This window comes from Myxine glutinosa, chromosome 5, assembly GCF_964187855.1.
Source record: "Myxine glutinosa chromosome 5, kmMyxGlut1.1, whole genome shotgun sequence".
Lineage (NCBI taxonomy): Eukaryota > Metazoa > Chordata > Myxini > Myxiniformes > Myxinidae > Myxine > Myxine glutinosa.
Window position 1 is genome coordinate 130,539,875 of NC_136265.1, and position 17,759 is coordinate 130,557,633.

Sequence of the window (17,759 nt, forward strand, 5' to 3'; positions counted from 1 at the left end):
AGCCCTTTTCCCCCTCGGGCCTTCAAGTCCACGAGGCCGCAACCCACTTTATACTCGTGGGGCGGATCAATCCCAGCAGCAGTCCCAGCCGCCACCCCCGTCACGAGTGTGCGGGGAAGGGTATCGGGTCGAATCCCCACGTACCTTTGGTACACACGCTGCCACGAAGACGGGTGCTGGACCTCGCACAAAAGCCACGCTGGTCGGATACGCCGAGCGGTTTGCGTGTCACGTGACTCATGCCGTTAAATCTTATTGAACCCAATTGAGCGGTCTTATTCATACAGTGTGAAGCCAAAGGTGGAAAATGACATGAACGACCAAATGGAAGGAAGAACACAGGTTTATTATACAATTTACAATGGCCAAAGGAAAGAGACACAGAGCAGATACTTAATCAGTCTTAATTTAACTTCCCCAGACAAGGGCCCACTCACTCACCCGGGGAAAAGAAGGAAGGAAAAGGACGCGCTCCAAATGCGTCCCTGGCGCCGTTCGCTCCGGTTAGCTCGCTGGGCGTGTCCCTTGGGATGTTCGCAGCACGTGCAGGGAGCCCAGGTAGGAAGGTCGTCGGCGTAGGTGGCCCCGGGAGAGACCGTCCTCGCAAGCGCGATTAACCGACAGCACAGCGCAGGGCAGGGAGAGTTCGTGCTATTTCTCGATCACACCTCACTACGACAGAGCGAGCTTAGCATGGAAGAGATTGTTCAGGGGCAGCGGGCAAGAGCGAGACCATTCACAGAGAGAGTTCGTTCACACCGAGAGCCCTAGCAATATCGACACACCAAGCATACTCTCCTCCTCGTTCACTGGGGCACTCGTCGACTGGGACTCGGCGATTGGCTCACTCCTCCCCAGAGTCTTACCCGAATGTCCCAAACTCCTCCCCTCGCCGTCGTTGTTATCCACTCCCCTTGAGCTTCTATTGGCTGCTTGCCGCTTACTGGCCACTCCCCTTCAGCTCCTCCCTCAGGCCTGCCAGACTTCTTCTAGGCCCTAGCACATGGCATTCTAGCCCAATTGAGGCCTACTCTTACTGGCCTGCTTAACGCACACTAACACAGGAAAGGACTATGCTTACATTTAATAGGAAATAACTAAACTAAAGCGAGGCTACATGTTGTAGTGCAACTAACTACGAGGGGGGTTATCTTTATTTCTCACAACAGCAACAATATATATACATATATACAGTCGTGGCCAAAGATATTGGCACCCATGCACTTTTTTCAACTAATGCACCATTTCTTCCAGAACATTGTCGAAATTAAAATATATTTTGGTATCCACATATATGTTTTTTTGTTAGCAGGGAAACAAAACACAACACAAAAAAATTACAAAATCTTAGGTTATTCCACACAGAAATTTTAAAATGGCCCGGACAATATTACTGGCATATTTTATAAGTTATTAGAAATAATTAGATTTCAAGCAGGTGATACCTTTACTTTAGAATTGAACTCACCTGCAGTGAGTTGCAGGTGCCTGCAATATAAAAATCACTCATTCAACCAGTTTGAATAGAGAAAAGGAGTCATTCTGCTGTTTTGTGTCACTGTGTGTACTGCAGTCAACATGGAGAAAAGAAAGAAAACCAGAGAATTGTCTGAGGAGGTCAGACACAAGATTGTAGCCAAGCTTTTACAATCTCAAGGCTACAAGTCCATCTCCAGAGACATTGATGTTCCTGTGTCCACCGTACGCATTGTTATCTGGAAGTTTAAGTCCCATGGCACTGTAGCCAACCTCTCTGGACGTGGCCCAAGAGAAAACTTGATCGAAGATTGCAGCGAAGGATTGTTCAAATGGAGGAGGAAGCACCTCAATCAACTGCCAAACAAATTCAAGTTGACCTTCAGACACAAGGTACGACAGTTTCAACTCGCACCATCCGTCGCCAACTCAATGAAAGGGTGTTCTATGGTAGGATATCCAGGAGGAACCCACTGCTGAGAGAGAGACATGAGAAAGCCTGAATGGAGTTTGCCCAACGACACCTGAACATGCCAAAATACTTCTGTGAGAATGCCCTGTGCACAGTTGAGACCAAATTGGAGCTTTTCTGGAAAGCACATCATCTCTATGTTTACAGAAAACAAAATGAAGCTTCAAAGAAAAGAACACCTTCCCTAAATTCAAACATAGAGGAGGTTCAGTGATGTGTTGGGGTTGCTGTGCGGCCTCTGGCACTGGGTACCTTGAATGTGTGCATGGCATAATTAAATCAGGAGATTGACAAGGAATTTTGGAGCACAAATGTTCAACCCAGCGCCAGAAAGCGGGGTCTCCGTCAAAGGTCATGGGTCTTGCAGCAGGGCAATGACCCCAACACACTTCAAAAAGCCGAACCAAACACACTGGGCGAACCGCATGCGAGTAGGGAGCCCCAGGTGTAGGAAGCTCATTCATGGCTACAGGAAGCGCTTGGCTGCAGTTATTTTGTCCAAAGACGGTGCTACCAAATATTAAGTCTCGGGTGTCAATAATTTTGTCAATGCCATTTCTTTTTATTTTCTGATTTAAAAGGAGCTAACGGGAGAGAAACCGTCGCCTTACCTGAACCGCTTTCACCCGATGTCTTCACACCTGGATAAAGTAACTCAAACGAAAACGGATTTAAAATGTACAAAAATAAAAGGTTTATTTAATAAAATGCCGGTACAAAGAAAATGCGTGATAAACGAAATTTTATCAAATGATAAACTAAATGCGTGACCCAGATCCGGCCTGTTGGTGGGATACAAAACGTAAACCGTTCAGCCTGGCAGAGGTATGCTCTCTACTGAGTGCTGTCTTAGTTTCAATTTGTAGAGGTTGTGGTGTGGTATAATTTTAGCAATTCATATCCACATTGGTTCAGATAGAGAGGGATGGAAAAAACCTCAATTTCATGATTAATGTAGACCTTTGATCCCTATAACATTATAAATCTATAAAACGACTCAAATATTAAATGTTTCTTTACATCCCTTCAATCTCACTCTTCCCTCCAGGTCTTCAGGACAGCTGTTCACCACCATCTCAGATCATCCCCGTTTGCCCAAAAAGGATCATGGCTGAATGTAAGACCCAGGAGCTTGAATGACTTCTTCTTCCCAGAAGATTGTTAAGAAAGTAGCAGGGACAGGGGGTGGGGGGGGGGGGGGAAGAGTGGTTAAGGGGGTTGCCAGATGGTCCTTTGGTAGAGAAAGATTTTTTATGTTGGAGGCTCCAGGCACAGAGACTGTGTAGCCCTCATCGAGGCCAGGTCTTAAATAAAAGAGAAGAAAAGTGTATGATGAAAAGTGGAAAAGTGTATGGTGTTTGTTTGCAAGAAAGAGAGGTTAAAGCTAGCCCGGTAGCTGTAGTTTGTGTGAGACAGAAAGTAAGACCAGAAATCCTGACACGGAGAGTGTAAGATGGTTCTGGGCACCACTTTAACGTTCCGAAGTCAGGATGGTCATACCACCCTGGGCGGTTGCTGTCTCCAACCTACCACCTACAGAGAGAGCGTGAGATTTGTCAGGATTGATAGACATATTCCAAGTCTTTAACCAGCTCATTATTCCATCAAGCTCTGCAGAGAGGGAAGACACTGAAGTCTGCCTGTCTGAAGGATCAGGGATCTCACACGCCAGAGGGTGGAGTCATCAGAAAATAGATTAAGAGGATTTTCCAAAAAGTCAGAGAGGTCATTAATAAAGATTAGAAATCGGATTGGGCCCAGAACACTAGCTTAGGGAACTCCAGTCTTAACAGAGAGAAGAGATGAGAGGATCCCGTTGAGAACCACACGTTGGTTACGTGAGTAGAGGAAGTCAGTAAGCCATGTGTGGAACTGGACTTGTGTGCCATAGGCAGTGATTTTGGAGGCTGTATTGAATTATTGAGATATGTCGAGAGAGACAGCCTTGATCTCCTGTCTGACAATGAGGGCGTCCATCTATTGTTGGCAGCATAGGAAGCAGAATCTGAATCCAGAATCTGAATCTGAATCCTGGTCTGAATCCAAAATGATGATCTCAGGTCACGCTGTTGGAGAAAAGGAAGTATTTCATATCAACTGCGATGTTGGAATCTTGACCTTGCTGATGATTGGAAGTAAGCCGATAGGTCTGTAGTTAAGGGGATCGGTTTCTGCACCACGTTTATGTAATGCAGTAATGTTGGTTAACTTCCAAGCAGATGAAAGAGGACCGAGTGCAAATGATAGGATGAAAGAGATGCGCAAGAGCAGCAGAGCAATTGTTTTTAGAATTTTAGGACACTTGAGCTGATGCCATCCAGCCCAGTTGAGAGTAGAGGGTTGAAATAACCTTCTCCACCTTTTCAGGTGAAAAAGACATGGAGTCCAAGAGCAGTTGGGTATGACTTAGAAGGGTGGGTAGAGAGAACGAGGATTCGTACAGAGAATGAGGAACGAGAATAACAGTAAGATTTGGTAGCAAACACAAAACTGAGGTATTGGGCATTCTCATGAGCAGAGTCAGCTATGGCGCCATTTAAAGAGAGGGAAGGGATGGAGAAGGAGCATACTCCAGAGATAGACTTAACAAGGTGCTATCAAGTTTTATATGAGAGAAAGAGGTTTGAAAGTTCAATCTTGAGGTTGGTCTGATGTTGTTTTATAGCTCTCCTGAAAGTGGACACACACTTCTTGTATGCTTTGTGGAGTGATCTGAGGTTGCCTTTAGTCGGATATGCCTTCCAGGTAGAGAATTCAAGTTGTGTCAAGGTAATAGAGATGTTGACTCTCACAATCATATGATCAGATGAACCCAATTAAAGCAGAGGAAGAGGAGGAGGCAATGGCTGGGAGGTGGGCCACTACTGAGTCGAGAAGGAAGGAATTGTCATTGACGGAAATCCGGGTCAGATGGCTCACAGATTTTTTTACAAATCATTTCACTGTGACAAGCAGGTAGGGGCAAGGAATTAATGAGCTAAAAAATGAATATTTGTGAATGAATAGTCAAATATTGTTATGTTTGTGGGGGTAGGGGATTCTATACCATAGTGGAGGCAGGATTGTATAAATTAGCATGGACCGCATGCGAGTAGGGAGCCCACTTTGATGTATACAAACAGGGAAAACTGTGAGCTTAAGAGTGCTTACGTGTCACCAGGGTGATTTTGTGTTAGTTAAATAGGGCTTAAGTATAATTCCCAGTATGTAATTGCCTCCTGTGATTTTCCCTTATGTTTTTTTACATTCACTCGGCCAGCCATTCAATCCGGACCACTTAACCAAAAACACCGACAAGCCGACGGAAAACCAGCGCATTTTCACCATTGGGCTAAACCCTGCCCACCACTGCTGACGTAATCCGAACATTCCCGACAAGAATAAACTCCGCCTCGAAGGGATCGTAACTGACAGGCCATGCTCCGAGCTTCATCATTGGTCGGGGAGAGACGGCAGAGCTCGGGCGATTGGTCGGGAGGGGTGACGTCAGAGCAGGCAGCCCGGGTTGGTTAAGGAGGAGGAAAGAAGAAGAATCGCTCTCTTCAGACTTGGTTGCGTTAGCGAACGGCTGCGTTTTGTGCAGTGTGCACAGATGGACCGAGCTTCGGAGCCTTGGTGGACCTGGTGCAGAGAAAGAGCGGTGTGGGCAATCGTGAGGAAGGGGTGTTGACAGCGGGTTGCGGGGCTCGTGACACTAACATGGAGTTATCTGGAGTGGAGAGCACTCCGCCTGCACTAATTACCTCATGTTTGTGGCGCGGTGGAGGAGCGACTCAGAGCCATCTTGATCGACTCGACGCATGGTCCTTTCGCTGACCTACGGGACCCGTTCAACGACCACTAGGTGTCCAAAAGTCCTCGTTGAAGCCAAAGATGAGTGCCGGCCAACTAACAAACCACTTATTTTTATTTTATCTTTCCCCAGTGTATCCGTATTTGAGTCAGCATGTGGATGGTCCCTCAAGTAGAGCTATATTTTTTTCTACCTCAACCGTCATTTTTATTGGTTTACAATTATTTATAATAAACCTATTATTTGTTGCATTTCATTGTCTTATTGTTGATTTTTCTTGTCTCGTTTCTGTTTTCTTTGGGTTCGAGGAATAAATCCCGTGGCTTTTGTCCGTGCAGATGAGTATCCCGGTTTCCTTTGCCCGCGTACGACGGACTGACAGCCAATTTTCGGCTTGACCAACTCGGAGTTAAAACTGTTCGGCTATCTGCCGCTCCGTGATCTTAATCACCGGCGACACGACAACATCAATAAGTAATATCAAACAGAAAATCATACTCACTTCCTGGTTTGGATCCATCCTGTTGTGTGTGGTTGTTCCTGAAAGACAAGAAAATTGTCATAAAGCATTTAAATGAAAAACAAGAAGAAGCAATCCAATAATAGTAATTCTGTGGTTTTACGCTTGTGACAAAGTTTCTACCGAAATGATTGATTATAAGAATGTCAAAGCAAATCAGATATGCAAGGAAACGATGCACAACAGAGTAACTCACAAAGGAAAATAATTAATCAGAGGATATATAATTTGAGGCCTGAAAGTTTAAATCCAAAATTAAAATTACTTTTTCACCTTCTGCAGGATTCCTTTTTTTCTTGTAAATGATGAACCCAAACAGAATTAGAAGAAGAAGAACCAGAATTAAGGCAGTAGAACATCCAATCATGGCCCCTGTGGTTCCTCGTTCCTCACTTGTTCCCTCCATCTCCCCGTACATTACAAATCCCTCCGCCGTCCCGTGCTCGTTCTTCACCAGACAACTGTAGTTCCCTTCTAGATCTTCCCCTGTGATGTTATAACTACTGACGATCTTCTGCAATTCATTTTGGTGATTTTGAATTTCCATCACCTCACTCCCATTAACGAGGTGTCCTTGTGGGTTCCACCAGGTGATGTTCGGTCTCGGTTTGGCCTCGGCTTCACAGAACAACTTCCAGGATGTGCTGGAGTTCACAAACTCTCTCCAGACGTCCAGGATCTTCGGATAAACTGTGGAACCACAGATTGAGGTTTGCAGTTTACATCAGGCATTGCAGTACATCCAAGAGATTTGAATGCACTATATGGTATTTTCATGGTAATGTACAAATATACAAATTTAAAATGGCAATCCAACAATGCTCCCAAAGTAGAGAAGTTTTACCTTCTCCAGCAGTCAGTTGCAAAAGTGTAACACAAAGTGAGAATAGTGTGATAGGAAATGAATGAACACAAAGGGACATGATAACTGTCAAAAATATCTTGGATAGTTGGTGAAATAACATGGAGTTTTGTTTCGTCCATAATATGGCGAAACAATTCTGTTTGCAGAAAAATGACGAATATAATGTGGACAATTGTTGCTCAAAGTGTAAAGCTGCAAAAGCACGTTTGTCATGAGTTGTCCTGTTATTCTAACATCCAATGACTGAACCTATTCATTGGAATTAAGGCCTTAACCATCTGGAGGCAAACCACATTGCTTTTTGCTTCTTCCAGCCATGGTCGATGCTCGTAGAAGAATGAGAGAGAATGGAACGGACCAAAATGGAAAGGGGGAAACACCAACAACAGAGTAGAGGTGAGAGTGGGGATGGGGGAGAAGGGCACATGGGTTGACAACATAGCAACCCACGGAGGGGGAAAGCAGGGTTGAAATAGAAAAGGAACAAACCAATCAACAACTCATAAAGAAAAAGAGGTGAGGGATAGGGGGAAAATGACGGAAACCTGGAAAAGGGGAGTGCTTGGGAATGGGGTCATTTGGGGTAGAAGATATCATGAGTTCTTGAAGTAGTGGTGAACAGCTTGCTTGAAGTCATAGAAGAAAGAATGGGACTGAACAGACTGTGGAAGTTGCTTCCACAGGTGACAGAAAAGAGGAACAAATTAGTAGAGGTGAGCAGTGAGCCTGGATTTTGGGTGTTTAACAAGAAAAGGGTTACTGGCAGACTCTGCATGCCCTGCAGAAACCTGAGAGGGACAGCCAAGAGACGGCAGACGGTCCAAAACCAAAATGGAGGCAGTGGCATACAGAGGCCACCAACCTGTCTGCGATGCAAAAATAACAGGCCGAGACTCAGATTTGTCGTGGAGATCTTAATGATTTTGAGGGCATTGCATTCCACAGCGTCAAGAATGGCAAGATGTGAAGCAGGGGCACCAGCCCAAAGGGGAGAGCGTTACTACATGAAGCTGCGAATGAAGGTTTTATCCATTGTGAAAGGTTCAGACTCGCCAAGGAAAGACCTTGTACAATAGAGAACGTCCAGTCAGTGGCTGGCTTTGGAGGCCCTCTTGGAAATATGGTCTGCCCAAGAAAGATCATTGCTGATGGAGAGGCCAAAATGCTTGAGTCATTTAACCTCTTCAAGTGGTTTGTTTAGGAAGTAGATGGGAGAGTTTTCCATACAGTCCTTTCAGAGGTTACACATGTATTGAGAGCTTATGATTATGGGTAAGTTGTCCATTGCAGCAATGATTGAATGGTATCCCTAATGAGTGGATATGCAGGTTAAGTTGTGTTATCCTAATCTTCCAGGTCTGGAATGAAGCAGGACCAGGTAATTAGGGATGTGCTCGATTTGGGTAGCACGTACAGTCACGTGAAAAAGTAAGTACACCCCATGTAAAGTTTTGACTTTTTCAACATATTTCAACACTCAGCTATTAGATCTTCATTTCAACAATATTGATAGATAAAGGTGATATAATATAACAAATATCATGAAACATTTACATTTTGTAGTCCATTGTATAATTTAAATAAACATAAATGCAAATTTCGCATGTGGAAAAAGTAAGTACAATTCCGTTTATTTTCACTCACAAAATCCTCAAACACACAGCATCATCACCTAACTACTTTCCCCTACAACTCGTGCTTCCCAGTCGTCCCTTTAAACTAAGCACACCCTTTTCTTTATCAACCACCTAAACTCTCTATGTCCCCTCTATAGTTCAGGTGTCGCTACTTAAATCTCGTCCCTAAGGTCTTCTAATTCCCTAACATTATCCTAGCCCTCCCTCGGCTAGCTTCGGTGCCCCATGGAGGCAACCATTGATGGCACCTCCATGTGCCTATCACTGCCATCCCCCTAAACTAGTACTCATGCCCCCTCCCCACCCCCCTGTGGGAGGAATGGTGACACTACCATTCCCCCACGTGGGGTACACTACTCTCATCAGTCCGCTGAACTACGAGCCTCTCCAAGTAGATGTTCATTGTCACGGCCCGGCCTCGAAGGGCCGAGCGATCCATGTGGGTGGTTGGTCGCCTGTAGGTGGTGTCCGTCCGGCATTTTCGATCCAAGGGGGGAGGGATGGATGGGCCCAAGTGCAGGGCTCCATCCTTGCACGGGGCCTCGCGGTCCCATGCACGATGACCCAGCTGGCCACGGTCAGAGCACCACACCCGAAAGGGTGTGCGGCTCCGAAATCTCCTACCTCCCTTTGAACCTCCCCGATCGCCTTTGCCGCCACGGCACGGCACCAACCATACAGTGCGGGGGCCGGAGGCATGAATCGTGCACGCCAGTCCTTGGGAGACCGACGCAGCACCGATCCCCTCCGGTCCCTGCTGCACACAACTCACCGGGGGCTCGTGTATGCTACTCGTCCTGCTAAGCTCTATCCCCACGGTCGGTGTCGATGCTTGAGCCGCGTCATCACACCTCACGACCCACTCCACACTCGCACACCCAGGCGCACACGTGCCTCCCACACACTTCGTTACCACACACGCTTTCCACACACACTCCGGTGTGCATTCTCCCTCACACTCTGTAACACACAAGGCCATCGCACACTCTTTTTCCACGCCCCCAGGTGGGCAGTCTCCCATTACACACTCCGTAACACACTCGGCCATCGCACACTCTGGTGCACACTCGGCCAACGCACACTCTAGTGCACACTCAGCCATCGCACACTCTACCCACACACTCTCCGGTGTGCATTCTCCCTCACACTCCGTACTCGTACCTGCACACCTAGGCGCACTCACGCCTTTCACACACTTCAGTACGCACTCCTTCTCCACACACTCTGGTGTGCACTCTTGCTCATGCTCCGGCGCACACTCTCTCTCGTACTTCGTAACACACTCTCTCGTACACCGCACAATGGGCCTTCCGCGAACGCCCGGGTCTCGCCTCTGTCCCATGCGCGCCGAGAACCCATTCACACCACACACATTCGTGCCATTTTCACTACTCACCGCGGGACTCTCCTTCCGCGCCAGCACCTGCAAACTTTCCATTGAGTTAGCAAGCCGGGCATCACGGTGCAAATACAGACTTTGCCCAGGCTCTATTTCTTCTTTCTGTGACTTATTTTCTGTTTCTCCCATCTCTTCAGCCCCAATTGTTACTTTTTCTAACACGACGATCGTCGGCGCCCCTAAAATTTCTTTTTTCAACCCAGCCTTCGCCGGCACCCCAAAATTTATTTGTCCAATTCGACGATCGTCAGCTCCTCTACACCCCGTGTCGCTACTCCCATAGCCCCGGTCAATTTGGCTGTCCTCTGCTCTACCTCTCTCCCCATGCGTTCCCCACACTGCTTCACCCTGTCGCTTACCACCGCGACCTTCCCGCTCAACCTGCGCCCAATGTCCTCCCCTGCCTTTTTCCTATCCCTCTTTTCGGCTGCCCTCATTTTTTTCATTTCGCACCTGGATTATTTTATTTCGTCCCTCATTTCTCTCAATTCCTGGGTGGATTTGTCCCCCATTTCTTTCATGTCATCCGTTTGGGTGTCCATTTTTGCCATTATTTGGGCCAGGAGTAGTTCAATGTTACATGCGGCTCGCACAGCGGGCTTGGCTGCCGCTGCCACGTGCGAGGCGCCGCCATTTTCTTCCCCTGGTGCCGCACCCTCATCTGCTTCCTCCACCACCAACTGTCCCTGTTGGACCTGGGCCATTAATTCTTCCTCTACTTTATCCTCCATTACTCCCACCGGCATTTGACCGCCTGGGCCAGCCATGGTACGAATTTAATTTGGTTTTAAAAACTAAATTTCGTCCACTCGTAATTTCGAGTGTGTGAAGCGCACTCTAGGTCCAAATATCCCACTCCTGACACCAATTTGTTGCGGATCTCCCGAAGCCCGTTCACGTTACAAAGGGGGGATTAAACCCCTTTTTCCCCTTGGGTCTTCGTGTCCACGAGGCCAATCGACACTTCCACAGCAAGTGTGTGAAAGGGTATCGGGTCGACGTTGCACATACCTTTGGTACCCACGCTGCTACGAAAACGGGGTTCGGACCTCACACCAGTCACGCTAATCGATTACGCCCGAGCGGTGTGCGTATCATGTGACTTGTGCCGTTACTTTTTATGGAACCAGATTCGAGCGGTTCTATTCATACCACGCAAGGCCAATTAATTGAAGTGACAGGAACGGTCAAATAAGAGGAATAACACAATTTATTTACAATGTACAATAACCAGGATGAAGGATAGGGGACACAGAGCAGAAGCTTAACAATGTTACTTAGGCCCAGACACAGGGCCCACTCACGCACATGGGGAAATGAAGAAAGGAAGTTCGCGTGCCAAACGCGCCTGGCTGCCAGTCACTCCGGGACAGCTCGCCTTGCGTGGCCCTCTGGCGGTCACGGCTCGTATGCAGGAGAAAGCAGGCAGGAGGAGATCGCGCGTCTGTGGCCCGGCACGGGTCGTCTTCTCGAGCGCGTGATTAATACAGCGCAGAGTGCAGGGCATGGGGCACGGGACAAGTTCGTGTACAATAGGCAATTCAATTCACTCGTTCTGCAGCTCAACTCGACTCCTTGCGCTCTCCTTGCGTTCTCATGCGTTCTGACTCCAACTTACCCTATCGCTCTCTCTCTCTCTCTCTCTCTCTCTTTCTCTCTCTCTCTCTCTCTCTCTCTCTCTCTCTCTCTCTCTCTCTCTCTCTCTCTCTCTCTCACTCTGCTAGACGAACTCTCTTTAATGGGCTCGAGGCAGGGACTTATATGGCACCTCCCAAATCTTACCCGAATGTTCCATGCTCCGCCTCCCGTTGCCGTGGTGAGCCACTCCCCTCGAGCTCTGATTGGCGGCTCGTGGCTCACCGGCAAATCCCTCTGCAGCGCCTCCCTTCGGCCTTGCCAGACTTGTTGAAGGCCTACCACGTGGCATTTCCAGCCCAAAAGACCGCCCTACTCACAGGCCTGCTCAACGCAAAACTAACACAGGAAAGGAGACTACCTTACATTCACCAAGAAATAACTATACTACAGCGAGGCTACATGTTGTGGCGCATCTACCTATGAGGGGGGGTCATCCTTTATTCTCAAAACCGCAACAATATATATATATATATTGTTGCGGTTTTTAGAACCTTCACATGTAAATTTAGTAGTAAATTCCCTTATAAATAACCCCTGTGTACATTTCCCCTTAATTGGCTGTTAATTGAAATAATTGCACCTCAGTTAGTCCACATTGCAACACGTAGGACACCATAGGACCTCTCAATAGTTATGTCATTAGTATGTGTTTCAGTTAAGGACCTGTTCCCAATAGTTGACTGCGTTGCATCAAATCAAATAAGATAGACCCCTTTTCAATTTTCCCAAATTGCCTCTGCCAAGTGCCAGTGACATTTGGGCTGTTTTCTTCACCACCAAACCTCCATTGCCCACGAGGCCAGGATCGGAGAAGAAGGGCGTGGCCCCACATCGTCATCAGAGGTGGAGTCAGCCAGCCCTAACAGCCAATCAGCACCGCGGTGAGCGACCCGGTAGGCGTGCCCTCGTAGCCGCGGCTTGATTTCGGGGAGGGCAATAAAAAGAGGAGTGAGGGACCGCTTACACAGATGAGTGAGGGAGCATGAAGAGCAGATGAGAGAGAAGGGATTCGGCGGCAACAGATACGGGAGAGCAGATACGGCAGAGCAAAACTAGGACAAAGAGAGGAGTGATCCAGCTGAACCGAGAGAGAGAGACGGGAGGGGGTGCTCGTATTGCGGCAATAGGCCGAGACCCTCTCGGCCCTATTGCCGGTCGGTGAGACGCGAAGCTGTTTTGCCGGGTTTTCGCCTCGAGGCCGGAGCGTGAACCGTGAGCGTGGACGTCAACGCCTGACCCATCTGCCCCGGACCTTCCTGCCGAACCATCTGCCTGGATTCTTCTCCCCCTGCCATCTTTACCATTGCCATTTTCTCCCATTCGTGTAAGTGAGTTCGTTCTGTCTGTATTGTCCTGGGGATAAGTAAGCCTGTGTAGATAAGCTTGCTCTGTGTCCTGCTCCTTCCATTTCTTGTATAAATGCCCTTCTTTCGTTTCCTCTTGTAGATAGACATAAACCTGTGTTCTTCCTTTACCCTTGTTGGTTCTTTGGCTTCCTCTCATCTGATCGCTTTAGTCTTTTCTTTCAATTAAGTACCTGTGGCACGATTTTTGGCCAAACGCTTTATAATCGGGGTTAGTCCATTGATAACGGCTCGGATTTCGGATTGCTAAACCGCTCGGCAAATACCATCTTGTCCGGGATTCGAGCGGGGCCATCCACCTGCTTTGTGGAGGGATTGGCGGAGGTGTCCGTGAATCCCTTGACCAATCACCTTGGCCAATCCTATCCCACAAAGGAGCGGGGTGGGTCCAGGAATGGAGATGGCCAGCTTAACAAGACGAGGGGATTAAACCCCCCTCGGTAAGGGGAGTGCCGTCGCCCGATTCCGTACCAATATATATATATATATATATATATATATATATATATATATATATATATATATATATATATATATATATGTATATATATAATTATATATAATTATATATATATATATATATATATATATATATATATATATATATATATATATATATATATATATACATATATATATATATATATATATATATATATAAATAAATATAAATATAAAAAATGTATATATATATATATATATATATATATATATATATATATATATATATATGTATATATATATATATACATACATACATACACACATAAGACTGAAAAGACCCTGAAATCACAATAAATACGAGGCGAGGGAGGTGAAATTCGCTGCATGTGATGTGAAATGCGCACAGAGTAAACCAAGTGTACATTGACGTCTGAAGAATGAATATGAATGAATGAAATGAATGAATGATCGTTTTAAGGCCATTTTCCCCGCTAGAGCAGGGGTTAGCCTTGCGGGCCCGTTCCCTGTTTGAGGCAATGTTTTTATGGCCGGATGCCCTTCCTGACGCCAACCCTTGGTCACGCTCTTACGATGCGCAGGGATACGGTGTACCTATTCTAAATCGGGGTACACACCATGATCATTCATCCCAGCAATCTGGTACTCAATTTGCCGACCTCGGAAGGATGACAGGCTGAGTCAACCCTCCTGGCATTAATTATATATATTAATAATTATATATATATATATATATATAATTATAATTAATTATAATTATATAATATATAATTATAATTATATAATATAATTATAATATAATTATACATTGACGTCTGAAGGATGTCCAATAAATAAAAAAGATAAAACCACACCTAATGCTTGGCCGAGGCGGCTTCAGACATTGGAATTCAGTACCCTCGAATAAACTTTTCCAACCCGCCATTTTTGACGGGCTTTATCCTCGTAAAAATAATAAATATGGAAGAGTTGTGTATCCACAGTGGAGATGGTAAAGTTTCTACAAATAAATATAACTTGTGTGTTGATTTTGATTATAAAAAGGGTATATAACATAAAATCTAATTCAAAGCTGTATGTGTGAGTAATGGAGAAAGTAAAGCATATAAAATTAATATACAATTAAACGTTGTGTGATAGAAGTGGAGATGGTCCGGCGTATATAAATAAGTGATGGTTCAGGAAAGCAATTACAATCCTGTGTCATTCTCTTCCATAAATTAATTTTGTAAATTTCCAAAATTCAGAAACAAAATAGTTTCCCATGACTTTTGGCTTTGATCCCAAAATAATTTGACTTTCCTCATGGCTTAAATATTATTGCATACATGACACATGATAACTGTGCTGAATATGAAAGAAATACCTCTAGTTGTTTGTAGTCTCTGGATGGATTGAAAGGGCCCATAATATAAACATCCAAAATGGCTGACAACTCATCGGGGGTGAAACAAAAAAGGTCAAAAATGAATTATATTGAACATAAGGATTCATATCCTTTAAATTTTGTTTATTAACAAATTTTTATTAACTACCATACAGTTATTTTGCAATAAAAACTCACCATCAACTCGAACCGTTGTTTCTTTTCCTTTTCTTGCTTCTAATGCACCATGATGCCAACTACTCAAAGCAGACCTCCACTCATCGAACTCAAACCGACACCTGTACGTTCCCTCATCCTCGATCTTCAGATATCTGATCCTCACCGACCCGTCTCCCTCACTTAGGCTTCCCACCGTTTGAATCCTCCCATTGAAACCTCCATCTGTATCATTATTGAAGCTGTTGAAGATCACCACATTGTGTCCGGAACTAAAATATTTAGACAAAACCAAATTCAGATTTATTATGTTGTTTCCTTTACTGTGATTAAACCGACAGGGAAGAATCACATCCTCGCCCCGTACACCCATCACCTCCCGTTGAACACATAGTTTCTTTGTCCCTTCCATTGTACAGTTGTACGTCTCATGGATGTGTGATCCTGTAAGGAAGAGAGTTTGAGATGTAAATATCACTCACGATCTAATTTAACCATTTATACAGTCTTATCCAAAATGAGGGATGAATAGGAAAACTCTTAATATACAGAATACACTCCAACATACAATACATGACAAACACTTATTATCATAAAATAAACACTTATTATAGCACAATAAACGCTTTTATTATAACACAATAAACACTTTTATTATGACATGATAAACACTTTTATTATAACACAATAAACAATTTCATTATAACACAATAAACACACTTTTATTGTCATAAAATAAACAAACACTTTTATTATCATAAAATAAACATTTTTATTATCATACAATAAACAATTTCATTATAACACAACAAACAAACACTTTTATTATCATAAAATAAACAAACACTTATATTATCACACAATAAACATTTTTATTATCATACAATAAACATTTTTATTATCATACAATAAACACTTTTATTATCATACAATAAACATTTTTATTATCATACAATAAACAAACACTTTTATTATCATACAATGAACATTTTTATCATCATACAATAAACAAACACTTTTATTATCATACAATGAACATTTTAATTATCATACAATAAACAAACACTTTTAGTATCATACAATAAACATTTTTATTATCATACAATAAACAAGCATTTTTATTATCATGCAATAAATATTTTTATCATCATACAATAAACAAACACTTTTATTATCATACAATAAACATTTTTATTATCATACAATAAACAAACATTTTTATTTTTCATACAATAAACATTTTTATTATCATACAATAAACAAACATTTTTATTATCATACAATAAACATTTTTATCATCATACAATAAACAAACACTTTTATTATCATACAATAAACATTTTTATTATCATACAATAAACAAACATTTTTATTATCATACAATAAACATTTTTATAATCATACAATAAACATTTTTATTATCATACAATAAACACTTTTATTATCATACAACAAACACTTTTATTATCATACAATAAACAAACATTTTTATTATCATACAATAAACATTTTTATCATCATACAATAAACAAACACTTTTATTATCATACAATAAACAAACATTTTTATTTTTCATACAATAAACATTTTTATTATCATACAATAAACAAACATTTTTATTATCATACAATAAACATTTTTATCATCATACAATAAACAAACACTTTTATTATCATACAATAAACATTTTTATTATCATACAATAAACAAACATTTTTATTATCATACAATAAACATTTTTATAATCATACAATAAACAAACATTTTTATTATCATACAATAAACATTTTTATCATCATACAATAAACAAACACTTTTATTATCATACAATAAACATTTTTATAATCATACAATAAACAAACACTTTTATTATCATACAATAAACATTTTTATCATCATACAATAAACAAACATTTTTATTATCATACAATAAACATTTTTATCATCATACAATAAACAAACACTTTTATTATCATACAATAAACATTTTTATTATCATACAATAAACATTTTTATCATCATACAATAAACAAACATTTTTATTATCATACAATAAATATTTTTATCATCATACAATAAACAAACACTTTTATTATCATACAATAAATATTTTTATCATCATACAATAAACAAACATTTTTATTTTCATCATACAATAAATAAACACTTCTATTATCATACAATAAACATTTTTATCATCATACAATTAAACAAACACACAATACAATTACACAATATTTCTGTAACATTATAATATTAATTTCCAAAGAACCAACAGAAGCTAAGCTTTCATTTGGCACCTCATTGGTACGTACCTATATTATTGAGATAATGACCCTGTGATGAAATAAAAAGCGAAGATCTGTGTAATTCCCTCCCTCGCGGTTTGCCTATAAAAGGGTGCTTATGGGGCCAGCACTAAGGCCTGCCTTTTTTACATGAAAAAAGGTAAAAAGTCAAACATTTGAACAGCCTTGGACGTGCACCTTGACCCCATGGTCAAGGCACAACGTCAACAAGGCTGTCCCAATAACAATACACATGCGCCTCAACCCCAAGGGGGAAGCACATGGTCATTCAAATGCATGCA

The 17,759-nt window shown here is 42.8% G+C and overlaps 1 protein-coding gene across 3 annotated transcripts in view; it reads right to left on the minus strand.

The window, feature by feature from the left end:
* LOC137427079 (CD276 antigen-like) overlaps positions 1-17,759 on the minus strand; it is a 338,480-nt gene that overhangs the window by 12,574 nt on the left and 308,147 nt on the right. For 2 of the 3 annotated variants that reach the window (XM_078778717.1, XM_078778718.1), the window contains exons 5-7: positions 15,191-15,613; positions 6,535-6,951; positions 6,244-6,281 (exon numbers count right to left, since the gene is read on the minus strand). In XM_078778717.1, coding sequence (XP_078634843.1) covers positions 6,244-6,281; positions 6,535-6,951; positions 15,191-15,613 — 878 coding nt within the window. The remainder of the gene's footprint in view (positions 1-6,243; positions 6,282-6,534; positions 6,952-15,190; positions 15,614-17,759) is intronic. The other variant, XM_078778716.1, reaches the window with a different exon arrangement.